This window comes from Haliaeetus leucocephalus, unplaced genomic scaffold (assembly GCF_000737465.1).
Source record: "Haliaeetus leucocephalus isolate CR32 unplaced genomic scaffold, Haliaeetus_leucocephalus-4.0 Scaffold848, whole genome shotgun sequence".
NCBI classification, from domain to species: Eukaryota; Metazoa; Chordata; class Aves; order Accipitriformes; family Accipitridae; genus Haliaeetus; species Haliaeetus leucocephalus.
The window spans coordinates 6,014,294-6,041,967 of NW_010973284.1; the positions used below are offsets into that span (position 1 = coordinate 6,014,294).

The 27,674-nt window shown below is 37.0% G+C and overlaps 1 protein-coding gene across 1 annotated transcript in view; it reads left to right on the top strand.

Moving 5' to 3' along the window:
• Positions 1-2,988: 2,988 nt before the first annotated feature.
• Positions 2,989-27,674, top strand: part of AGBL4 (ATP/GTP binding protein-like 4) — a 580,767-nt gene continuing 556,081 nt past the window's right edge. The window contains exons 1-2 of the mRNA XM_010582707.1: positions 2,989-2,999; positions 4,089-4,305. Of these exons, the coding sequence (XP_010581009.1) occupies positions 2,989-2,999; positions 4,089-4,305 (228 nt within the window). The remainder of the gene's footprint in view (positions 3,000-4,088; positions 4,306-27,674) is intronic.

Sequence of the window (27,674 nt, forward strand, 5' to 3'; positions counted from 1 at the left end):
CTCCCTGCTTTGGTCATGCAACAGGGGGGGAAAATCGCTCCAAAGATTGTTATTTTCTGATTATTTGTGTTTTGGTACCACAAAAGGATTTGATTAGCACGCTTATGTGTTTAAAACTTGAAGAACAGATGCCACACAGCAGCACCCCCACCACCCCCCAGTGTTTGTTCCCCAAAGTCTTGATTAAGTCCCAATTTTCAAAGGGAAATAAGGTAGCAGAGAAAAAAAAAAAGGCAGAACAGATAATAAAGTTTGCCTTTAAGATCAAAATTATTAGAGTTGAAATAAAAATTACGTTCCAAATAGAAGTATAGTTAGGATAAAATTCTCAAAGCCCAGTTATATCCCTCACTGCCTGTTGTAGTAGCAGAGAGTAATATCCTGGGACCTCTGAAGTTATCAGGTTTTTGAGACTGAATGAGGACTCTAATTTTTTTTTTTTTTGCAAACTTATAAATTTGATTGCTTATTGAATGCTACCGAGACAGAGTAAATGTCCTGACTCCAGACTGCAACGCAGCAAACACATAGGAACAGACAAGCACACGTACATTCATACTTGGAGTAACAAACCTGCTGGGTTGGGTGTGCTACCTTGTCAGATAGGAGAAGACACTCAAATCCACTGGCTCAAGCCTTTGACTGGCACTGAACTATGAGAGTCAAAATGGAGAGAAGATCTTTGTTTCTGTACTGCCTTCTTCCTTTGACAGAAAGAATTTTGCATTTATCTTTAAGACTAGGCAGTCTGAATTTGTTTCAAAGTGATGTAAAATATCAAGCTTCATTTCTGCAAATACATTTCTAAAATCAGACTGGAAATCAGTCACTTGCATGTTATTCTCTGTGGCTGTACTTAGAATTGGGGTGGTTCTCCTTTAAATAACCATTCAGAAGCTCCGAAATCCAGGCAGTTGTGTATCAATTAGCAGGGTGCATTTCTTAGTGTGAGCTGCCTGGAAATGCAAAATGACAAATCTGAGCATTAAGCTTTCTACCATCATTTTGCTTTCCTACCTCTAACTGCAAATCAGCTTCATTGTGACTTACAGTGTAAGAAGTTGGTGCATTTCTGCAGATCCACGATAAGATATTTTTCTCTAGTAAGAAATGCAGTTAGACTCTGCATTCTGAATCTGTCCCTGCCAGGCCCTAGATGCATTAGTATTCCACTGGCAGCTGCCTGTAGGTAGGAATATTGTTTTTGTCCATAACCAGAGGGAACAATCAGACTAAGCCGTTCCCCGGCTATAAACCAGCCAAAGTAATTGGGTTTAATTTTAATTTTTGTAATAGCTTTAAATTAATAGGAGCAGCTGCTGCCACAGTGTGTGGGTGTCCTTTTCCAGAAGGCATAGAACAAAAAAGGGAAAGAGTAAACAATAGTGCGTCTAGGACACAAAGGTTAATTCAAGAACTGAGCAATGTCTTTTCGTTATCAAAAACTCAGTTGGTGATATCTAGCACTGTGTCTCTTTTCTTTCTTTTTCTTTCCCTTTTTTCTTTTTTTCTTTAATTCCCCGATAAGATCTCAATCTGATTAGACTCCTGTGTGTAAAGACGTGTTGTTGGTATCTAAACACTAACTCTCTTTCTCTATATGACTCACAAATAGATTAGCAGTGACAAAGTGCTAGGAGAGATAAAAATAGATTAGCAGTGACAGGAGTACTATTATAATTATTTTTGGAAGATATGGTTTGAATTAAGAGTTTGGGCACTTTCTGCCCTGAGAGGGTGAATTTAAACCTAGGAACTGAGGATGGTTTCTGCTGTTGTGGCAGACACCAGATAGTGAAATGTCAATACCAGATGTCCTAGACATCAAGATTAGCCATAATAGCCAAATGCAGCCATAAAGTGATGTGTCAAAGTGGATAATAAAACAGATGCTTAGCTTCTATAATGAAGGGGAAAGGGAATGAAATATCAAAAGTGCCTTTAATACATTAACAAAGTTGTCTTCAACTTGCTTAAAAGTAGAAAGTTATTGAACCAAGGAGAACTATGTGTCATTTAAACATTAACTCTCAGCAGATGAATTTCAATTAGCATTAGCCTTTCTAAAATCCTGAATTTCCTCCTATTGGTCTCATTTTACATGAAATTTTTATAGCATAGAGTGAGGCTTGTCCTCTATTATTTCTCCCATGCTAATTTGGAAACAAATAAAGTTCAACAACTCAGCAACATACTGTTTAAACTTGCATTACGGTTTGAGGACTGGGAGCTAGAATACATTTACCCACTGCCATATCATCTGCTTGATTTGAGATCAAATGAGGGATGTCCTATAGCACTCCAGAGTAAGGGCGAATGATAGAAATATGTTAAGATACTGGAGAAACCTATTAGGTTAGGGTACTCCGTGCAGACTGCTGGTGGCATTTTCCCCCTACTGATACTTTAAAAAAAAAAAAAAAAAAAATTAAAAGAATTGTTTTTCTGTCCTTCATATTTGTGGCTTAAAAATCATTTTCAGATCTTAGTGATAAGCAAGTGTCTTATTTAACCAAAAATGCTGAAGTAAATTCTTGAAGCCTTGAATTCAAGAACCAGGGCAATAAAAGGGGCAAATAAATTCATATTTCAAGTCTAATTAACTGCATTACTGGCTCTTTATTGTACTTTTTCAAGAACATCTCAATTCCTTTCTGTTTCTCTTTGTAGAACCTAAGTCTTGCTGATCAGACTTCTTAATTGCTGCTAATTGGCAAACACGTACTTCTGCATAATGAGAGGGTTTTGTCCTCTATCTCATATTAGCAATGAAAGGCCAAAACTGATGCTCTGCAGTAGACCAGCTTCTCGGAACTATTACAAAGAGGCACATTACTGCTGCTATGTCTGTAAATCTTATTGTGTTTTTCCCTCACCATGATCCTAGTTTAGCTGAGATCTGCTCCAATCATTAGATGAGACCTGTTTATAATGTCGTGTAATTGAATCAGTTAGAGTCTGCAGGACCATAGTGTTTTGTTGCCAAACATGACTGGCAAGTTAGTTACATCAAATTACAAGTGCATGGCACGACTAGAGAATCTCCTGTCTAAATAAAGCTAGAAAATCCTTCTACAAAATGAAGAAAAAGTACAAACAGAAATATTGAACATCTTGAGTCCATAGGACAAGTTTTTGACCCACCTCTGAAATATTACTCATTTCTATTGAGAAATAACAGAATAATTGAAGTTGGGTGAAAGATGGCAGGCAGACATTTGTTATTCCTCAAACAGATACCAGCTTGATAACAATGACATAAATGTCTCTATTATAATTATTTACCATCATGTATATTCATTTTTATCTTGTCAGATAAGCCAGAACTCTCGGGGAGGGCAGCAATCCAATTTGGAACAGGACCAAACACCCTTTTCTCCTGTGCTTTCTAATTTAGGACCAGGTCATTTTCTATACCTGAAGTTTTTCGTTTGGGTTTTTGGGTTTGATTTTTTTCACCTGAGGAATTTATCTTTTCCTCCATTCATCGGCTAGGTGTCGATATATCCCCTGACTATTAAGGAAAATAAAAATATAAAGATGTCCTGAATTTCAGTAACTGTTCTGTCAACGTTGCCTTGTACTGACATTCCTTCGTTAATTATGCCACATCTCTGTGCTGGTGAATTAGACCTGTATGAAATGATGTAGCCACACTCCAGCCAGAGGTTTGGCTGAAGCCTGTGTAGCGGTATGCAATCGCACCAGCTTGGTAGCGAAGCAGAGGACGGCTTAACTGCCGGCGCATCCTCCTCGCTTCACGGGAGTCGGTTTCTCCAGTTGTGTGATGCTCTTCCCCCCTGTGGTGACTCTGCCAGCTTGGGCACCTGGAGAGAGTGTCCAGTCCCCGTGGTGACTGGTGCACCAGCACAGTAGCTGTGCCATGCACGGGCCCCTGGCGTGGAGGTTGGCTGCAGGAGTGCTCCGAAACACAGGCTCCGGGATCTGCTCGCCAGCTCCTGAGCTGCTCAAGCTGTTACGCTTTGTTGGCTCTAGAAATTTGAATCTCACCATAGCCCTTTTGTCCAGATTTCTGATGTCAATGTATATATATGTCAATGTATATATATGTTGTTTTTGTTTTCTAGGCAAAGAATACCCTCTAAAAATGTATATTACTATCGCTGCCCAGACCACAGGAAGAACTATGTCATGTCATTTGCTTTTTGCTTCGACCGAGAGGATGACACTTATCAATTTGCTTACTGCTACCCCTACACCTATACTCGCCTTCAGCACTATCTTGACAACCTACAAAGGAGGAACATGGACTACTTTTGCAGAGAATTGCTAGGACTCAGTGTGGTAAGTAATAGGTATGCTTGCCATCTAGCAGGCTTCATTATGAATGTCTACCCTTAAATGCTTATAGAGTATAATTCATCATCCCTGCTAAAGTACACACATGCACGTATTTGTTTTACTGCTATCAATGACACATGAGGTAGTGCACCTGTGTGGTGAAATATAGACAAATGCTAATTTAATTTCACATAAAATATTTCCTTTGCAATATACAAGACAATGCTAAATTCCCATGTAGGATCAATTCACCTCTAAAGACATTAAAAGATGAAACTGAAACAGCTTTATTGAAGAAATGGGATTTTTAGAGTAGTCTGTCCATTTCTTTTGGAAGAGCTTTTCTGTTCAGAAGGAAATACATGTCTTTGGAAATAGAATATAGCTTTTCTTGGTAAAGTAATGGAAAACAGACAGAAACTACCTATTTTATTTACCTGTAAAAATGCCTGCTTTGGTGGTTTGAAATTAAAAGGGGTTCAGTGGTCTCAGTATAGATCCTAGTGGCCGCATGAAAATGAAATGTGATAGGTCTTCTGGTGCAGGAAGGAGGGTTAATGGTAAGGCTGAACTTCTGCTCACTTTGCTATAATGCTTCTCTGAAATTTTTGCCTGTCCTGAGGATTTGGAAAGCATGACTCAGCCACTCCCATATCAACTCAGAAATCATCAGATTAAAAAATAATAGCTGAAATCTTGTTTGGTGTGGGGTTTTTTGGTTTTGTTTTGGGTTGGTTTTTTTTTTTTTCACTTTTGCATTCTCAGACTTTATAGTGTGCTTGTCCCACATTCTTAATCTTTTCTCTGAGATTTGATTTGGTCTAAATTTGCAGTGGGTGTGTTGGAAAAAGAAAGCTGAGATTCCTATGAAGGCTGCTGATCCCAGCAGCTGGGACTTTGCAAAGAATCCCAGCATATATTGTGAAAATCAGAATGAAATTATATGTATAGCCTGCACTGGAATAAATAAAAGGCTGCCAGCCTTAGAGCAGGCCATTGAGATCCCTATGGTGGCATAAAACTTGGAGGAAAAAATTAACTCGTGGAGAAGTGTGAAAACAGAACTAACAAAAGAAAGTGGTTTTTTAACCCTTTTGTCAGTTAAGTACAGTTCTTGTTCTAAAGATGACTATTACATATCCCTGAACTGGCATTAATTATTAATAATTCCAATTAGGGGGACAAACAATTATAAGGGAAAAGGTTATTAAAAAAATAGAAAAGTAAAATTGTCAGAGGGTGGGAGGAAAGAGCACTATCATCTTAATGCCTGTAGGGTTTTAATTATTAATCTTAGAGGACAGAGCTGTCATTAATTCTATAATGAAACTGAATTTGTTTCCTTTCACTCTGAAAATAGTGTATAAACAGTCACATTTGCATATTCATCAAAACCCTGATCTGCCTGATTAAAACACTGAGATAGAAGGATTTGTCTTTTATCTGCATTTTGACAGACAGAGCTATACTCTTAAATCTTGTTAACATTGTGTTACCAGTAGTTGCTAAACATTATTTTTCATATTTCAGCAAACTAAACAAACAGATGCCATTCAAAATGTGGCAGGAAATGTGCTGTGTATAAGTCCTGATTTTATATCTATATGTACACACACAGTATGTTTTGCAGAAATTGAGATGGTAACATTTTGCAGCTCACCATGCTGATCTGTATAAAAAGCTTCTGAATCAGGCTCATGCTGTAATCTTTGTAAGTAACATTACAATCTCAGAGCATTTCTGGCTTTTCTCCACACACAACTGTCCTAGAACAGCTTGGTAATTTAATGTCTTTGCTGAGCTTGAATAGACAATTTCCATAAGTTCTCTGCGAGTTAAATATTTTAACATAGAGCTTTGTTGCTATCATACATCTTTAAATGGTGAAAAACAGGATCCTTCAGTCTTCACTGCACAGTGCTTCATCAAAGCAGAAGCTGGCTGTACTTTAGAGAATTGCGTGCCATATAGGATAGATTTAGAGCTAAGAAAGCGAGCTCTGTCCCTGCTCTGGCCTCTTATGTAAGATAAGAGGAATCAGATTGGCATAAAGAGGCCCTTAAAAGCTCTATTCCTGGCAAAGAGACGATACCCCTGGTAGCACATGGTGAAAGGTAACTTAAAGATGCAGTCTGAGGACAAACTCTGAAGTCCTCATGCTGGGCACGGGGCTGAAGCCGGGTAACATGTTAGGAGAAGGCTGCGGCAAGTCTGCTGAGCTGCCGTGTAGCCACCGATACGCTCTGGCTCATTCCAGGGGAATTTTACAGCTCCCTGCAGCAGTTTGCGATTGTGAGGATGGAGAACGGTTTGAAACAATTTCATTTCTCCTGGATTATGAAACTTTGAACTGTGCCTCTTGGAGACAACAGATTCTCGCCACAGATCTTTGGGGGTTTTTTTATTTTTCTTTGTCGTGGAACAGTAAAATGCAAGTCACAAGAAACCATGCTTAGATGATTACTCCTGAAGGCTTTCTGAGTGCACATTTTGCTGCATGTAATGTTTTCAAGGCAATCTAATTTCTAATCTAATTTCATATTTTCTCTAAAGAAAGTACTATGCCTCCATTAACTCCTTAAATACTTTCACTAATTCTATGAAAATTGAAAGTGAAATATCAGTATGGGACATGTAATTGTCATTAGGATGCAGAATGGCAAAGTGGTTCAGAGCCAAATGGCAAAGATTCCCATTGCCAGTGTGAATGGGTAACTTAGCTTTTCTATTTCTGACCTTCTAATGTTTTTATTCTCTACTTCAGGGAGCTATCCCAAAGTCTAGATGTGCCAAATGGTCTTGAAAATAGTCTCTCCTGCAAGCTAGCTATGATGGTCACCCAGGTGTCACTTAAACTGCCGTTTTCATTCTGCCATTTTTGGCCTTAGGTAACTTCAGACTTTCTACGGGTTGTCCCAACAGATCATAAGTTCAAAATCTGTAAGCATGTTTTAAAATAGTGCAATTACTTTTTGGCATATTATTGATGTGTCTGTTGTCTCGGCATATATTATATGCTATTGTGCAGCATAATATAATGAAAAAGAAAATTATATTTCTGTGAAAATATAAGCACAGGCTCAGTTTACATTTACAGTACCTATTTTATGACATATGGTCTCGTGCAGTAACAGTTATGTATAGCATTATAACCAATATTTCAGAGTTGGTGAAATTTTTGAGTGTGTCATCATTTGAAGGTGGCAGTCTAAATTAGCTGTGCATACTTGAAGTGTGTGGACAATTGGTGACACCTGTACCTCTATGGGTATTCCACTATTACAAATAATAAATTAAATGAGTTTTGGTGAGTCTGGCTCAACTCTTAAAGCCCACTCTACAAATCGCCACTGGCTTGGCAGTATTTTTGTTACTCACTCAAAAGAGTACCAAGATTAATTGGAGACAGATATTTCCTTTCACGCCATTAGGCAATGGTGCTTCCAAATTACACTTGAGGAGAATTGCAACTGCACATACAAACCACAAGCCTCAAAGGGACTTCCACGGTACACTGAGACTGGAATATGGAATTCTGTTAAATTAAATATTAAACATACATATTTTAAAACAAGAAGGCAATATGTCTAATGTAGAGCTCTGTAAGTGAGCCAATCTCTTAAGTCAGACATGAGATACTGAGTGAAACAGATTGGAACACAAGGTGCTTCCTTCTGACTCCACACCACTTTCATGTGTGCTTTTAATTTACGTAAGTTACTCCTGATTTATGCTGGTATCAGAGAGATCAGAATGAGTGAAGCAGAATGTGAAACTGCACACCAGATGTCACATTGCTGGTTCATTGATCAAATATCCCTTATTTACTGTCTAAATGACTGGGTGCCTCAGTAAAAATAGTTGATCAGTTCTACTGATATCTACTGGTCCATTTTTAACTGCTCAGTTATGACTGTTTTAAAGCATGAAGCAAAGAAAATAGACAATTTTTCTAAGGTTAAATATCCCATTTCTGCGTTCGGTGTTAGGTTATGTAATAACAGTTCTGTAAAAGAAAAGTATACTCTTCATCTTCGAAAAAACCAGACGTTAAAGGCTTCGGTGTGATGTATCATGCCTTTGAAATCATGTTGGTATCAGATACTGTACTTTCCAATGGATCTGACTGCAACTAGGTTGAAATGTCATCTAAATGCAATTTGTGGCAATTTACTTGATCTGAAAAAGGCCACAGAAATAAGGCTTAAAAAAAGTAAACCCAACTTCTTATTTCTCTAGAATGTAAAAGTGCACCTACATATATGTTCACGGCACATTCTCTTTATTCAGTGATGTATATATTTACTCGTATAGTACTGCTGTTCCCATAACATTCATAATATGGATGTCACCCCAAAACTGCATGGGACATTTTAAGTGTTCCTACAGCTATTTTCTTAGCTGGGTTGGATATCAGCAGAAGTAGAGTTGGACCTAAAAATAACAGTTGAACCTAAAAATAACCAACAGTTCTTTCTGAAATAAAATATGATTTATAATATATAATAGCACAGTGTGCTACCAGGGAAATTATATAGATAACATGCAAAATAACAGGGAGCTATTCTATACCATCAGTTTTAAGGAACATTTCTTCATTAGAATTTAAAGGAAGTTCTGGGAGATAAACTGGCTTGTGGGAATCATAGACAGGGAAAGATAAGCGAAACTATGTTACTGTTGAAAGTTGCCATCTGTCTGTAGGATATATACAACTGTTCATGGTAGAAACAAGAAATACTTCGGTTTAAGTTGGCAGCAATATATAGTTTTAGAAAAAACAAACTCAATAAAACCATCATTTACAGTTAATATTGTGCAAGGTTACTAAATTTATAAGCCGGTTATTTCTTAAATTGCAGAAAGAGCACTGTTTCATATAGTAAAATAATTTCCAGAAGGATTTGCATAAATTGTTCTTTATCTAACTATGAGTAAAAAATCTTAAATTGGGAAGCAGGGTTCAAATCTTAAGTCAATTTTGCAGCTCGCATTTTATAACTACCCTTGTCCATTTAAAAACTCTTAGGAAAAAAAACCTGCTTGGAACTTCACAAAAAAGAAGCTTCGAGCATAAAGAATCAGTTAAGAAATCACCTGCTGAAAAAATATTATGATCCACTTTATGAGAAGAAAACCTCCTGAAAGGAATGACAGTAAATGAATTATATGTGGTGGTGTTACTCTATACAAACTGTTTTCCTGCATAGCTCCCAAGGTGCACCCTTTCATCCTATAGCCACATGGGGAAACCTTTGGGAAGTTAGTGACCTTTCTGAAGTTTTCACTGGACTTTCTATAGCTGTGCAGGTTGGCCTTTTGCTTCGTGGCTTTTCCTGTTTCCATGTCAGGCTCTTCATCTCATCTTTACTCCACATTGTCCTTCATCTGGCTTGCCCTTTCTTTGCCTCATATCTAACCTTCCCTTTTCTTTCCATCTAGTTTGTACTTCCTTAAGCTAATGACAAGAAAGAAGTTTTGGCATTTGTTTGCTGCTCTTATGTCAATTATTCTGCTTTGTTCTTTCCCATTCATTCCCCTTTTCTCTTTGAGTTGTGAAGGGAAAATCCAAACCAGCTGTTAGATCTTTTAAATACCAGGACTGCCCGAGGTAGTCACGTTCTCCTCCGTACACTCAATATCCCTATCTCAGTGCCATTTCATGTAACTTCATGTCCTGGTCTACGACCTGTCTTCCCTGTCCTTATGTCATTTGTGCTCCCTCTTTGCTCCATCCCCTACTACGTACATGTGCATTTCCAGAGAAGCTGGCGTAGTATGTGGTGTGCCCAGGCTTCAACCTGGAGAGGAAATGTTAATGATCTAGTCAGTTGTCCTGACATATCTGAACAAACGCCCAAGTGCAGGAAGGCATTTCAGGGTCTGAATGCTTGTTTCATGGCAATGGTAAATTTCAGGTAGAGGGCAGATTTTACTCATTCCTTTCCTCAGCATTTTCTACTGCTTGGTTGGGTGCCACACAGCTTGGTATGGTAGCTATAATCCTAATAGGAAACAAACTGGTTTTGTCCATACAGTCAGCTCAACCCCTAGATCTGGGCAGCTGCCTTTAGTTCCTGCACCCTAAGCTTTTGGGGACAAGGAGCACCTATTTTCCTTTCCGTGTTTGGTGCCTTGCTGACTAGAAGTCCTTTTTTGGTTGGTGCTTGGGAAATAACATAGTACAACCAATTAATATTTTTCCATCAAAAAAGCAAGTCTGAGGTCCTGTATATACATGAATGTAAAGCTTTTTATGGTTTTAAAATTTACCTGGTTGCCCTGAAGGACATTCAGATATTTTGAAGATACGTATGGCCCTTAGAAACCTGTGAAAACCCTAGAATATAGTAATTCTTCTTTCACTTCTATTTACAGAAATTTGTTTTCCCTCTTTTGTAGCACAGCATTAAGCAATAATTACCATGTTGATAGTAATGCTGAATGTACTTGCATGTAGGGGAAATTGTGCTATGTGGAGCTATTAGCTACATTTGCCCTGTAGCACTTTACTGCATTGATTCTGCTGGGATTTTGACTATGTTTGAGTTGGTTTCTATTTAGATCTCCTGAGTGGTGACTGCGTAATGCATCTGTGGGGCTGGAGTTGTATTTTAATTTGTATTCTTTGACTGTAGACCCAGAAGATGGTTAGCCTGGCCCACATTACCTGTAGGGCTGAGACCTTGGGATTGAAGGCTTATCTAACAATTTTGAAGTCTGCTAAGTCCAAAGGATTTGGATTTATGCCTTTTAATTTAACCAAAGAAAGAACTATTTATTGATTTAGCTTTATACTAGCTATATAATGTAAATACAATGTACTGGAATCTCTAAATACCTTAGGCAAAATCTTGTTCACATAATTTGTGTAAACTGAGCATTGTGGCCCTGATCCAGCAAAACACTTAAGCATAGATTTAAACTTAAGCATGTTAAATAGTCCTGTTGAAGTCACTGGCACAGTTCATGGCATCAAGTTAAATGTGTGTAAAAATGCCTTTAAGCTCTAAGGTCAGAACAATCAACACTTTGCGAGATCAAGGCCTGGTGCCCTGATGCTTTGCCGTTATCTTGTACTACCACTATAACAACTACAGGGGAAAAAAAAAAAAATCCTAGACTTTAAGCCCAGATTCTCAGTGTTTCCAGCCAAACCTACTTACAAAGTAAAGAGGAGTAATGACGTTTTCAGTCTTATATGAATGTAAATGGATCTGGCTCTTGGTTGACTTATATTTCAGTTCCTTTTACATGTTTGTTTTAATAAGCTCCCATGGACTTGCTTGCCTAACATTTCACCTTTACCTCCAATATACTGACACCACTGAAGCTGAGAGCTAAATTAGAAATCTGGTTGTAGGATATGGAAAGAATTTACTTGCCAGTTACCGGTAGCCAATGGATTTGGTCAGTGACTTCATTCACTCCTTGTAGTGTAAGAATAAAACAAATTCATAATGAGGTAGATATGGTTTCAAATAACTTTCCAGTATTACAAAATTCCCACTGAACAAGATATTTAAGACTTGCATGTAAGACCGCAAGCCATTTACTCCCACTTTAAATATAATGTAACAAATAAAACATTAAAAAATAAACAAAAAAAAATTTTGTCACAGTCAGTCAGGGTTTGAGTTTTCTACGTACCTTCCTCCACCCTCCCTTCAGATTCATCTTCCCTCTTGTAATGGCATCTGCCTAATAGATAATACCAAAATAACTCAGCAAATGAAAAAATTCTCAAATTTGATTTAAGGAAGCATTTATTTGTCTGTCACCTCATTTTTGGATACTTCATCACTTGTCCACATCTAGTTGGGGAAGCTGGTTCAGGTAATGTATTCTGCAACCCTTTTTGCAGTTCTCTATAAATATGCTTGAATGTCTGTGTGTAAAGCGAATCCTGCCATTGCTCAGCAGTCCTTTGTGTAGTGTATGAGTGAGGTGTGCACTTAAGGCCTTCTGCATAAGAGATCCATGCTAATCTTGGAGTTCTTTGTCCTTGCCATGTGCGTGTTCAGTAAGACCTCATCTCTGCTGTCCTTAAGCCTTGAAAGCTGAAAGCTGGCTCTAAAAAGACTTCAGCTGGTATGTCAGAAGGGAATCTGGGATATATCTTTATATCACATAAGAATGAGAAAATAAAGAAATAAGAAGAGATTTTGATGCAGGTTATAAGATAATGTAGACCAAGTGTAGTTCAGGTGGCCTAAGCTGGCTAAGTGCATCCTTACTGTTGACTCTAAGTATTTGAATATAAGTGCTTGAAGAGAAGAGCTAAGGCTCACAACAGTGTAATAGATTTATAGGAAGCATAGCTGGGAGATATTGTATGTAGCCTGTGATCCGTTCTTGACTGCAGTGTGATTTTAATGGCCCTTACTTTTCTGCACTGTTAGGTAAGTATTTTTGAATCACAGAATAGTGCAATGAAGAAGGGCATCAAACTTACGTGCAAGGGAGGCTAGTGCCATCCTTAAGACATTCAAACGTATTTTATTTTAGGAGATCATAATAGTACTGAAAAAAAGAAAGAGTGTATTTCTAGAAAATGCTAGCTCCTGGCGAAGTGCTGCTGTTACCCACAAATACTGAAAGCAATATTTACCTTTGTTTTGAAGACAAAATAACATATAAATAACATGAGGAGACAGGAGCTTTTTAATGTAAAGCAGTAGGTACTTAACTGAAAACTGTTTTTTCACTTCTTAGGAAATATAAGATACAGCTTAAAGACTTTTTAATACTCTTTAAAAGAGATCTTACATGGCAACCAATCATATTGGTACATGAAAAGAACTGCATTCTCTGATAAAGATCCTCTTTTTCATGTTTTCAAACAGCAGCTGAGCACCATACTGTGGCAGCAGAGAACAATCTGAGAAAATGAACACAGATTGAAAAGGTCTCAGTTACATGACATTTTCAATGAAAAAAAAAAAAAAATCAGCCCTAAGCCCACAGTCAAAAGTTTTCACTCAGAATTCCCCAGAATTGCAGACATACCTTTCTACAGAAGGTGTTTGTTTTTCTGAACTACCTTATCTGATGTTCTAATAAATGCGTAACATGGAGGAAGACAAAGGAGAGATTACCATCCATTTCAGGAATTTTCATAAGTGTGCATGGAAGATAAATCAGTTTCAGAAATCAGTTTTCTCTCATTTATTTTGAATTTCCCATTAATTGCATCCAATTTTGCACTTAGTCTTAATTAGTTAAATTTTAAGAGTACTGTTACTTTCTCAAAATCTAAAGCCTTCAGGATTTTATAATACATGTATTTCTTTTCCATTTCGATTTTCTGCATTAAGGTGGATTATAATAATGCATTAATATCCATCATGATATTTTTAATCAGCTTCTTAGTTCATTAATAACAGCTGCACATTGTTAAAGGGTTTTGGTTTTTTTTTGTTGTTGTTTTTTTAAAATCCAAGTTGCTTAGAATTAAAATATTAACTAGTCTTCCCCATATTTATGAATGCCGCACAGTTCTGCAGCATGGAATGAGAGAAAGTCTTATGCCTATCATTAAAGAAAACTCAGATATTTTTAGAACTCTTGCTCTGACAGCCTCCAAAATACTGCATAAAAGTCACTGAGCTAAGGTTCATAACATTCTTCTGACTGTAGTGTCATTTTATAGGGAAGGACACTGTTGCAGAAAAATGCATCATTTAGAAGCAGCCTGTGGTAAAGACTTTGGCATTCATTTTCTGAAGTTAGCCATACTAAACAGAGTTAGTTTATACAGAGTTTCACTTCAGAATCGAGTCGTGTATTGCTGTTGGGACCATGGACAGTGCATTCGACTTGTCTTTTCCAGGCGCTCGCACAACATTTTCCCATACAGTTTTGATAAAGTGAAAATACAAATTTCTTCTTTCCGAAGTCCTGATACACAAAACTGAAGCCTAACTTTTGACAGTTACACACCAAAAAGAAGTTTAATGTTTTGGAAACCAGGCCCTATTTGCAACTGTTGAGCTTTTCAAAGTATGGTCCACCGTGTTCAAGAAAATAATTAGAAATGGAGTCTGCTATTTTGCACAGTTCATGTGATTCAAGACCTCAAGTCTGTTTTTCTTATTTGCCTCCTGAGAATGAAAAATGGCCAGTAAGGTGTTATGTCTGATGGAAAATTTATAGGAATGTCAGAGATGACTGATTAATGGCACTTCATAGATTAACAGATGAAGACTAAAATAGATGTTGATGGTACTGTGTTGGAAAAATAGGAGATGTTTTGGCAATACAGTGAGGCCCATCAAGATTTGTCGTACACCTGGACATACATATTAATCCAAACGATGAATATTTCAAAATCTGAAAGGTAATGGGTAGAACAAGAATAGTGTTACTACTCCCAACGGGGTGCTCAAAAGCATTACATCTTCTTTGTCTACAGTGAGTGGAAATGCATAATCTCCATATTGCCTGTAGTTTGCCTTGCTCTCTAAAGCACAAGAAAATCGTCTAGATCCTTAGCATGCTTTATAGGCAGTCAAGTTATCAACATAAAGTACTTTGGTATCTTCTGTGCAAGGACCATCTCTTCTTATAGGAATTAATAATATTGTAGGGTCCCAGAGAACTTATAAAAGGTTTTTTTGTTTGTTTGTTTGTTTTTTAATTGTGGTGGCATCTTTATATTTATGAAGAATCCAGGTAGTATATATTCTCACTCTCAAGAGAACAAACTGCTCAGAATGTGAAATCGGGAAAAAAGAATATGTGTTTCAAAGGTGTACTTTTCTGCTGTTGTAATCATCCTTACAAGATACTGTGGCAGCGCCAGATTTGCCTTCAGCTCCAGCTGATTTTGAAATCCTTCAGAGCTTTAGGAATAAAACTGCACATATCCTCTAGATTTCTTTTATAGAAATAGATAAGATTTTGTAACAGCAAATAACACTGCAGAGCTGAACAAAATTGTCCTCCCATAAATGAGACTTGGATGCACTCAGACCAAATAACATTGTAGACTCATACTACACAGACTCATGGAAAGATAAAAAGATATTATATTCCTCACGGTCAAACAGAATTCCTATATGTCTATCTTGGCTGAAATTCTCATTAGCCGTGGCAACCAATGAGAGAGATATGCAGTAACAGATAACATCTAATTTAATGCTGACAAAGAGGTGGGATGCATTGATCTGTTTGGCAGAAAACTTCATTCTTTTTCATTCCTATAATTCAGATTTTCTCATTACTGGACACAGATGGCAAAATATAATTTTATTAACTATAACCATTTGTTATGCAGTTCATCAATTAAATTGCAAAGAGTACAGAGACTAGTTTATGCCGGCCATTAACAAAAACAAGTTAGTAGCTAGAGCTATACTACAAATGGCTATAGATGTTGCATACAGTGCTTCAAGATCATTTGTTGCTATGACAATAATGAAGCAGAATAGCTGTGATCTCTGAAATCTCAGATTTTTCATCTTCCCAGAGAAATACAGATAAATACAAACTCTTCTTTTAGAGAGCTAGACTTCCTTCAGAACTACAATGAATTTATGTATGTATATTATGAAATAAGTAAGCCACTCACTCATTAGAAAGTTAAATTGGAAAAAAGGAAAATGAATGGATTGCAAAGCTCCTGGATGACAACCACCTCCTTTGTTATCTACTGCCAATGTCAGTATGAACCACTAGGTAAGTACCAAGGAAAGTAAACTGATGGTTCCTGAATACCTACAAACCATCTCCAAAATCTCCAGTATCAGCCAAGCACGCTTTTGGTAGAAGTGAAGGAGGATTGCGTGTCAAAATCCTTTCCTGATCTCATGTATCTTGACTTACTTAATAAGGAGTGCACCTGTGTTCATTTTTTAACGCCTGGGGAACAAACTGGATTCTGGAAATTATTTCCACCCTAGTTTCATGTATTTCCAAATAATGACACAAGTTTCCTAACATGCTCCATCTGGAAAGTTACTCTGAAAGGAAGCAAGTTCTCTCCTGCATATGGTGACCACAAAGTAGTTGCTCCGTAATCCCTTTTCCTAAATAATGTAGGGAAGTGACCATTTTTTATGTATATATATTTTTAAAAATGCAGATAAGCTCTCATTTCTTTGATACTGTCACAAGCGATTTACTTTACCTGCAGTAATGCTGAATCACAAGAGGTTTACAAAGATCATGGACTGGTGGTGATTAACATCCACAAACTACTAGCTCACAAAAGATACCTTCTTTGATTAGTTTCAGAAGTTGCTGAATGTAATTTGAAATCTGCTTCATGTGCTAGGATGTAGGATAGCCTGTACTCTGACAGCGGCACACACTGTATAAGCTATTGGGAAACATCAATGAGAGATGTACCGTTAACAGAGTAGGGAGCCCACGTGCACAGACAGTTCAGAACATTGGGCTTTTCTGGGAATTGCTATTACATAGAAATTTACTAGAAATAACAAAGGTGGTTAGACTTTGAACATTTTCTTTCTTTGATTCAAAAATACTTCATAATGATTATAAGGCAATGATCACAGTCTACTGCATGAAAGCAATGTGTTATGATAGTAAACCTCTGGAACCGACCACAAGTCATCAGATCTCCCTGACCACACTTAACTAACACTGGTGGCAGATGCATTTCAACAGTGATCAGGGATAGAATTCCTTGCAACAGCTTCATACTATATCCTGTATGCTTGGGATACCCATCTGCACCCCTGTTTGCAGCCAGCATGAATATGAAATTTTACAGCTTTTGTTCCAGGGATAGTCCAAGTTAAATCTCTCTGGAAGACACCCTCACCACGTCACAGTTGGGTAAGCTGATTGTATGTTGTTTACTCGAGTGATCCTGGATGCCAAAGGCCTCAAACAATTCTCCCGTTAATAGAAAACATATAGCAAAGATTTCTTCTTTTCAGATGTCTGTTGTATTTTTTTTTCCTCTCATTCTAACAGAGAAGAAAATTGTTTCATGCCAATCTTCTTCCTTTGCATCTTAAAGCATTACATGCGGATGTATCCTGATTTCAGAAGGTCATATGCGTTGCAAGTTTAAACATGCTATCTAACAATAAACGGGAATCTACTCGAATGGCTATAAGGAAAAATATGTTATGTGATAATTTTCACAGTTCCTGTCTTTCAATCAATACTATTTGAACTATTTTCTGTTGCTAATTTTGGAAAATCTCTCTTCTCCTTTCCTTTTTTATTTTTTTCTTTTTCTTTAAATCTATAGAGCATCTGAAAGTGCTGCAGTCAAACTGAGTATTTCAAATATTGAATTCAGTTTCTATAAAATTTGTGAAAGGCTTTTAAAGTTTTTTTTAACTATTATCAAAACTACCTCCATTGTTTCTTTCATTTCTTATGACACCTACACTGAAGCATTGGTCACAGTCTCATTACTCTCTCTCCATCAAAGTTGCCTTCCTTCTAAGTATAATGTCTGTTACAGGGGCAGCGATGCAAGGAGATCTGATGTCTGACCTCTCCTGTGCGGTGTTTCATTACGACAAAGGTTCTCCTAGATTACATCCAAAAAGTTTTCTCAAAGTTGTTTTAGAATTAACCAAATTATTATATTTTCTGTGTCTTTTCCTAACCTTCCTGCTAGTTTTGAGAATATCATTCACTTCTAAGATTCTAGAAAGGCTTTAGACATCTGCTTTCACAGAACCAAATTCTTCAGGTATCACCTTGATTTGTTAGCTCTTTACATGATTTCAACACAGGTCTTTACTCTTAACAATATTAAAAAAAAACAAGAAAAGAAAGACAGATATGAACTGCTTCAGTAGTACCTTGTAGATACATTCTGACTATCTGGTGGGTAAACCAGTGGGGCATGAATTATATGGTGAGGATTGTCTTCTGTTCTGGATTTCTTTGGATAGAAAGCTTCTGACAGTTTCTTCTTCAGCAGAGTAAGCATTCATTTGTTTAATTTACTATTTAGGAATTTTTCACGTTGTGTGCATACAGAGGTAACCATGCATAAAAAATGTTATGTACAAAGAAATGCCTGTTTCCTGTAAAGTCACTGTGCACCTTCCTGCACCTCGGGTTCACGTAATTTAATATGGCAGAGAAAACAGGAGCTCCAGAGCCATGGCCAGGAGTAAAAGCAGGGAAAAACTGGACATAAGTCTTTGAGAAAAATAGATGAGGTCATCCAATTACCATAAGATACATGTAGACATTTTCAGTAGCTGTTTGTCTTTCAGTGTCACGGATGAGCCCACAATGACATACAGCCTTTGTGCTTGCTTAACATTCAGAAGACACTTATGACAAATAGGGTCACGTAATGATAATGCTTACCAGATTTGGGAATATGTATTGCTACCATTACTTCAGAGGTCAGTTTTAGATTTTTGAACTTCAAATTAGGGTCCAGTCATCTTCAATGCCACTGTAAGTTTTGGGAAAATGTCTGTGATGAATGAAAGATACGCAGAACTGTTTGGTTTTCTTTCTCCCATATATTGGTAATGTCGGAACTAAGGTTATTCCTTTTCTTTATAGATTATGAATGACTGTGAAAGATGAGAGCCTTACAGCAACCGTGCATATTAAAGAACTTGAATGTGACCGTGTTTGTGTCAAACAGGATTCAAATACGCAATACTTACCTTGATTCTGAGACTAGATACTAATGGGTCAATGATAGTTCATGAAAATAGTTTCAAAAGCGATTTTTAATATTCTAATATCTATAATCCTCTGCCAGTGAGCCAAGAAATGCACTCAGGAGTGTCATCATTCTGCTTGAAGTCATCTGCAAGTTCCTACTACACTCAGTGAACTTTTTCACAAGAAAGATGATGCTTGAGAACTTGTAGAATTTATATATAGTGTTGCATTTCCAGAATGGATATCCGGCCCCTAATAATTTACAGTTTATTAGTTTAAGACATCTATTTTAATAAGTCCCAAAATAGGATTATTTCCCTCATCCTGATCTGTATTGAAGACCTCCAAGCATGTCCCTTGGAAGAAATGAAAAAAGTAAAGAGCAACTGTTGGTATTCAGGGATGCTAGAAAGGGGAAATATCTTATAGTCACATAATCCAAATATCTAAAAAGCCTTGCTTAAACCTAGCTGCCATTGTTAAAATTCTGTGGTCCTTGCCAGTATCTAGTTGTTCTGGAAACAGAAGCGTGTGCCTTTGGTTTCATCCATTAGAGAGCTCAGAGACAGAATAATGTTCAATCATGATGTTAATCCCAGCACAACAGTTTCTACTGAAACAACTCTATAGAGGATTTATTCTCCCATCTAAGCAGGTGCATAAAGAATTCTTTTAATGGGTGGTGCATATACTGTTGTAAAAGAATAGACCCCTTTGTATTAAAATTACATGCCTGGGATTTTAACATAAAAACTGAAAAATCCCACTGTGCAAAACTGACTTAAACTCAATTTCCCTCTCCCACTTTTACAATGTCAAGATGCCTGAGTGCTCAAGTGACTGAATAAGTACTAAATATTTAATGCATGGAGGTTACATTAACTGAGTCTTTGATCGGAAACTTCTTAAAAACATCTTAAAAGCCCTTCAAAAACGAGTTAGTATTTCATTACAGTCACTTAAAATAGATTTATTTTATCAAAACATCCTGTCAGAAACCCCAAAGCTGTGATTAATATCCTACAGCATTTTGACTAAAGCATCTCCTAATACTGGTTTCTTAGTGTATCAACAGATTGCCTGTTGTGGGTAAGAAATAGCTGGCCCTGTCACCTCTCTCTGGCACTTGCATGTATGCAGAGTTTCTCTGCTGAGAGTTTGAGCAGGTATATACATTGGAATCCACAGCAGGATTCTGCATGCTTGATTCTGTTCAAACAGAACGTCTCTCATTCAATTCTGAGATTAAATTAACTTTTTTTCTTCATGGAATAAATTCAGTGGGGTAGTTTTGTACAGATGTTCTTGTATAGTAATATTTACTAGTATTTGGGCAACATGAGTAATGGGATAGATCGATAATTAATATCAACCTGGGAAAATCCTGCTTGTTTTTAATCTGTACAGCGTAATTTGAGAGCATCTCTGGCTGTGTCAAGACTCTGTCCTTTAGAATTTTTTTATTGTTCCAGGGCAACAGACTACAGTATGATATTGTGTGAGTATCTGCTGGATCTGTAGAAGACAGAAGCATACACAGAAGCAGGTTTCTCCGTGACGAATTTCTACTGCATCCAGCAGACCTTTTGTGAGAGAACTTGGCCCACCCAAATCTATCCTTCGCTCTTGCTCTAGATTTCCTTCTCATTGCCTTTGTGCACCTCTAGATCCCACTCTGAAATTCCCACTGTTGTTTTCCTAACACAACATGTTGTGTCCTCACACAACATGAACAGACAACTTGGGATGTTAAATGATTAATCACAAACCACCTGGTCACTCTGGTGCTGAATTTGGAAATGCAGTTCTGAGTTCATGAGTTTTTAGCTCATGCACATCATTTCTACTTCTTAATTCCTACTTGCTTAATCAGTGGAAAGGAAGCTGAAAAGATCATTTTAGGAACCGGTCTGTTTCTGTCTCCTCAGGAATTAGTGGATTAAAGCAAAATATTAAGTGTATTCTAGGATAATAAAGGAAATTAAACACTAGATTCTGAGCTCACAGTAGGATCGTATGTAATCACTTGCCATTACTTTCTCAAAGCAAAAGTTAAGGATTTCTTCCTGAGTCTCCCGCAATATTAGTGAAAGGCATATGGCTAAACCCTCATGAACCACTTAGAAAATACATTCCTTGTTTCTTCAGGGAAGTGCGCCTTTGTCAGTGTGTAGCTTGTGTAGAAGATGCTTTGCATATAAAAACCACGTGTAGATTGAATCCTGTTATATAAAGCAAAGCTGGTTTTCTGTGGAGTTCTTTTGTAGTACCAACATTAAAAGGGTTGTTATAAATAAAAGTGGAATATAATTATAAATGCCCTTCTGAGGAAAAAAAAATCCTTGATTACCTTTGAATTCTTTTGCCCTTTAAAAAGGTTATATTTAACTGGTTCAGTTTCTTACTTGATGTTTCAGTTCCCAAGGGAAATCAACCTCCAGTACGAACTGTTTCAATTGGGTTACACGACTTTACTTTGTGTCTTGCATTTGTTAACAGACAGGTTATATAACACTGCAGGCTAAATATACATTGCTCTGTTTTCAGCTGGCACTGGTACTCCTGTGTTCGGAGGGATGACCAGAGAAGTGGGAAATGGTTTTCAAAAGTTCTGCTGAAATTAATCCCTCCTGATAACAGCATAAACTGCTTGGAAGTAGAGACTTCAGGAGCAGTGTGAGGCTACAAATCTTAGACTATAAAAATATATATAATATTTTGATGTGCTTATGACTAAAAAGAAGTGGGTCAAATTCCGTCCTTATTCCCAATGGCATATAATCTGTGGAAGGGCTATTGACTGGAACAGAATTTCCTTGAGTTACCAATGTTGTAACTGAGAAAGTAATTGGAGCGTGTGTGTGCTGCCTCACTGAAATACAGGAGGCTGAATTCTAGGGGGGTGTTTTCCTTTTCTAGGTAGTTTGGTGTTGAACAGCTTTAGATTCATTATTCTTCTATTTCCATCAAGTAATGCTTTCCTAGTAGAGGAGATGAAAGGACCTTTTAAAAAAATATCAATAACAAAAAAGAAAGGAAAGAAAAAGGGGTTTCATCCAGGCTTTTTTTTAGTCACTGATCAATAGCCCCACGAGAGTGCCATATTTAGAGAAGAAAGGCAAGCAAGCAAGAATCTTAACTAACTAGTAGGAAGTTGATTGTAGCATGCTGGTGTTCAGACAACTGGTAAGAGAGGAGGAAACATTTATGCTGAGAATCAGCAAAAGCAGGAACATGCTTTACAGCTTTGCCTATTTACTTTCGCAAGTCCAACACACTGCACATAGGCTCTGGAGATAAATATAGACTAGTGTTGTTAATTGCGTGGAATAAAATTTGGAATGGGATGGATGATGAGCTATGGCAAATAATATTTTGATTCAGTATACAATAATGTTTATACTTGAGATGGTACATTTGTGGCAGAAATAAGAGTAAATTATTGTATAGATTGGCAACAATCTGCACGTCCCTTTTGGTGTAAGGTGCCACACTGGAGGTATCCAGCAGTTGTTGTCCTGGCAGCTAATTCCTTGCAATAAGCGATGATGTATATGGTATTATCATTTTTACCTATATAAATTCAGAGAGCTCAGTTGAATCTTGTTGTGTTTCACTGTTGTACAGTCTATGTGAGTGAAAAAGGACCTAGGCTAAGATGACATGCTTATATTTCAGAGCTGGAGAAAACTTTAGGGTCTTGTTTCTGTGTTGAATTGATTTTTTATTTTCTTTTTTGTTCATTAAAAATGTATATTCTACTCTGATTCCTAGAGTTTTTTCTGAGCACTGCTGAGTAAGCCAAACTACCTATGTATTTGTTTAGAGTCACCAGTGCTCTTGGCAGGCACTGTTATTTTTGCAGTCACTTACTGATTGCATATTTGTAAATAAAGCTTTTGTGCTTATTTAGTGTTAGATTAAAAAAACCCACACAAACAGAATTACTTCAAATTTCAATATCTAATAAAAGAACATTATTTTTTTAAAAATCCTTTTCTGTCTCCTTCCCCCCTGCCCTAAGTTTATTCCTTTTATTCACTGTGAGCATGTCTTGTCTTGCCTTTAGGCTGAATAAACTGCTGTACCACATCTTCTATATGAAACCCTTACAGTGACAGATTTATGTTACATTAACTCTTTCAAAGTATTTTTTTAAGTATTAGTATAAAGTGTTTGCATGCCTCTTTCTGTAACTTAAATTTAAATAAAGTTGTTCAAAAGGCAGAAATAAATCCATCTCTACCTTCTACATTCTGGTTTACTGTGTGCCTGAAGTTAGTCTACGTTCAGGGTTAGTGGTTAGACAGTGAAGTTAGACTTTTAAGAGAGTCAGGAATTTTGAAGTATATTTGCAGTTCTGGAGTTGTGTGTATTTTTAGCAAAACACTGGTATGCTGTAGGAATTTTTTCCGTGGTTCTGTTAATATTTGCACAGGAAGTTTGAATCGGAATGATGAAATATTCACTCTGATGCATAATGGTTTGATCCCCTTCACAGCCACAGCCTTCACAGTTGGGTTTTTTTGCTCATGCTCTTTTGCATATGACCATCTATCATGCAATAAATTGATTTTCCTGTCTACTATTCCCATCTTCTTAAGCCTTCATGTTCCTGCAGAGTTGATTCTGTTCTTCCTTACTGGTCCTATGTATAATTTCTTTGTCATGACTAACTTTAGTTATGACACATTTTGTAATTCTTAGCTAAATGATTGTTACATTTTAAAATGTGATGGCTCAATACTCTCTCTTCAGGTAAGCTATTGATTACTTTTTTTCCTTTAGGGAAATTATTTTAGCTCTGTAGGTTCTGAGCAATTATTTTATTCAACAAAGCGTTGTAACAGCTATCTTTGTCCAAGAAACTTTTCAACACTTAAAAGATTGGCTTATAATCTTGTATGCAAGAAAAAGTCTTATCAAAATATGATGAGACTGTTACTACAAAATCTTAGCTGAGAATTAGCTTCAGTCTTGATTTTTGTATGCGCCATCTCTATATGGCTTATGTTCTGGATTGCATTTCATCGTGCAACTTGCTTAGCTAACTAGGGAAGAATGGAAATCTGTCTTGAGAAAAAATGTTCCCCTGCCTCGCTTTTTTGCATAGTTGTTATTTTAATCAATATCAGAGTAGTAAAGATTCAGTGTGATCAAGACTTCCTCAGTTTCCGTCTGTCTGTAAAGACACTTGTTTGGCTAGGTTCAGTAAGTGCCCTGAAGGCCCACACCAGCATTTGGACTCCTTATTGCCTTTAACTTCTCCCCCAGCTCTTTTCTGCTGCGTCAGCCAAAGTGTTCACAACTTACCCTTTCTACTATTCAGCATCACACAAAATCAATCTTGCCCTCTTATTCCCTACTTTGATTTGCTGTCTTAGCAGACCATGTATCCTGATATGCTAATTCCTTCTTTGGTTTTCAACAAGCTTTTGGTATTTGGAAGCAGAATTCTGTAATTTATTTCAGAACTAACTAGTATGATTTCCTTTTGTTCTACTTTGCTTAAAAATGTTTGATGTCATAACTGTCATTCAGGGCAGTAACTTGGGAACAGGAGCTCGTAACCATTTTTATTCTTCATCATCTTCATTAATGCTTTAACATTCAACCTGTAACCGGAGTAATAGCACGTGTACTCTGTGGTTTTAATGCTCTTTGCATCAATGTTAACTTTGTGTGTGTGTGTGTAAAAGATCTCCTAAACCTCCTAATGCAAAATAATTTTATTTGTGGGCATATGGGAGTTAAACTTCCTTTCCTTTACAGTTTTCATTAGGGAGAGGCTTACTGGTACCATGGCAGAATGCTCAAATAAGCATTTTAATGTTGAATAAAGGTCAACACACTGGAATTTGAAACCATTAATCCTTTTGCTCTTAAAGCAGGCAGAACTTTTACAGACTAAATAATGCATTAAATAGTAGACTCTTAAAGTTCTGAAGAGGAGAAACATACCTTCAAATTACCCATTTAGATTTCCAGAATTTTTCATCTTCTGTTGTTTTAAGCAAAATATGCTTTGGGTGGGTTTTGGGGGATGAGGTTTTTTTAATTTCTTTATTTTATTTCCCATTGTTCTGGTGGGAAAGGATATTTCTGAGTTCGCAGAGCTATGGAAATAGTCCCCAGTGTATGAAAAGACCATGTGTGGTGGAGACAATGCCAGTACTTTCAGGTTGCAATAATTATATCAGTCTATGGGTGTAGAGGCTCTCCTGTTCAGAGGAAAAGAAGTTCAGGCTCACTCTAAATTAATTTCTGGACTTTGAGCAGCTGTGGCAGCCCTCTAGGACATCACAGACTGTAAAATTAAACCCGTATTGCCTTGTGTTGAACTTTAACCTATGTATGACTGAAACCTGTCTTTTGGGAAGGCATCCAGTCTTGATTTCAAAGCGTCAGGAAACAGAGTACCTACTGCTTCCTTTGGTAATTTGTTCCAGTGTCTGATTACTCTCACTCTTAAAAATATAAATCTAATTTTTGAGTTGAATTAATCTTGGATTATATTTTTATTTGTTTTCCTCTGGAAGCTAATTTTTTACTACAAGATTAAGAAATCATTTCTTTCCATGGGGGGGCAGAGAGGTGAAATTAATGGTAATGCAACAGATTGTAGTACTTGATTCTCACTTCAGGATATTTTATTCATCCCTCAAGTATTTTCTGTGGCTTCTTGCAGCGTCTGTTTCAATTTCTCACCATCTTTTTAAAAATATAGGTTCTGGATTTCCATTATATTATTCAGCTTTACAAATACTATATTTGGAAAAATGAGGTATTTAGTCCTATTCACTGCTCCCTGAACAGCATGTGCAAGGATCTCATTGCTGGGACAGTTCAGTGGGGCTCATGGAATCACAGGAGTGGGAAGGACCTTTGGGTAATCTTGATCACCCTTTCTGCATGGCAGGATCAGTACTTATTCTGGACAGATTTCTGTGTTATTTCTGACAGCTTTTTCCAGGAGTATTCCAGAACTTCCACAGGCAATCTGTCTTCTCTACACTTTACTGCTTCTTACTACTTGACAGTTTTTTCCCTAAAATCTAGCCTCAATCTCCCTGGATGCTCTTTAAGTCATTTATGTCTTGCCCTATGTAACATCAGCACAAAGAGCAGTTCAGCAGTTTTGTGGTTCATTTTTTTTCCCTCTTTTTTTTTTTTCTTTTTCTTTTTAGGAACCTTTTACTTATATCCGTATTTCTTTTTCTTCTTTAACAACCCTAATTCTTACTTATAGTGATATTTTCTAGACTGTAAGTTTCTTCTAGATTTTCATCAGTTGATCCTCATTTTTTGGAGGTGCAGTTCCTCAGACTGGATGAAATAATGCAGCTGCAGCTTTACCGGTGGTGTGTAGAAGGGTTCTTCTGTGACTTGCAAGCTATACCCAATTTATCCACTGCAGTAGGACCTTCATGTTTTCTGGAGGAACATGATATTGTTGATTGATTATTCAGCTTCTGATCCACAATCAACTTCTCATTTTCTACAAAATGGCTACCAAGTCAGTGGTTCTCCATCCCAAGCAGTTAATTATTCTTGGCTAAATAGACTGCTTTGCATTTATCCCTACTGAACAAGCACTATGGCTTCCAAATCAGATATTTAAATTCACCAAGGTTATTCTGAATTCTGGTCTCTTCTCCAGTGTATTTATAATGCCTCCAAGGAGGATATTGTCACAGCACGTGTGTTTGTGATGCTATTTTCTAGGTCATTGATCAAAATACTAAATGCTACCAGACCTAGGAGAGTCTCATACAGATTCTCACTTTAAGATATCTTTTCATGTTGATAAGAACATTGCTAACCACTCCCTGAGTACAATTTTCTGAATCAGTGTTGCACCCACTTTGTACTATTTTCATCTGAATCATGCTTCCATGGATTGCTTAGGTTATTATGTGGAAGAGGATCAAAAATAGTCCTAAGTACACATGACATCTGATGCTTTTCCTCTGTCCACAAGGCCTGTTACCCCATCAGGGAAGAAAATTAGATTGCTTTGACATGATTGTTCTTGACAAATCCATGTTGGATGTTATACATGTCCTCATTACCTTCCAGGCGCTTACAAATAGTTTAGCTATTTGTTTCAGTATTCTTCCATGAATTGAAGACGAGCCGATTGGCCTACAATTGTCAGGCTTGCCTTTTTTTTTTTTTTTTTAAATCCTTTTTAAAGATGGACATTACACTTGCCCTTTTTTTGTTCTTCCAGTTTCTCCATTGTCCTTTTTAAGTTCTCAAGGGTAAGCCCTAATGACTTTGAGATTCTTAGCTCTTTAAGTACTGTTGGATGAAGTTCATTAGACTCAGCCCGTTTGAAAACTTCCACCTTACCTAAGTACTCTAAATATTGTACCTTCCTTATTTGAGGCTCAAGTCTGGCCCTTTGTCAGGGATATTAATTGTGATAGCTACATGATTGCAATTGACCTTATAATAGAGACTGAGGTGAAAAAAAAAGGATCTTCATTAGTCTTTTTGGTATCATTCATCATGTTCTAGTCCTTTCTTAAGGAGTAGAATAGCCTTTTCCTTGATATCCCTCTTACTGAAGTATCTATAAAGTGATTTTTATTACCCTTCATGTCTCTTGATGTTTGCATCTCATCTTATACATACTTATTTGGATTTTTTTACTTTTATCCCTACCAGATGCATAGTTCTTTCCATTGCTATATCAATCCTTGTTCTGTAGGTTTAGTCTGTGTTTTCATTTATAAATGTAT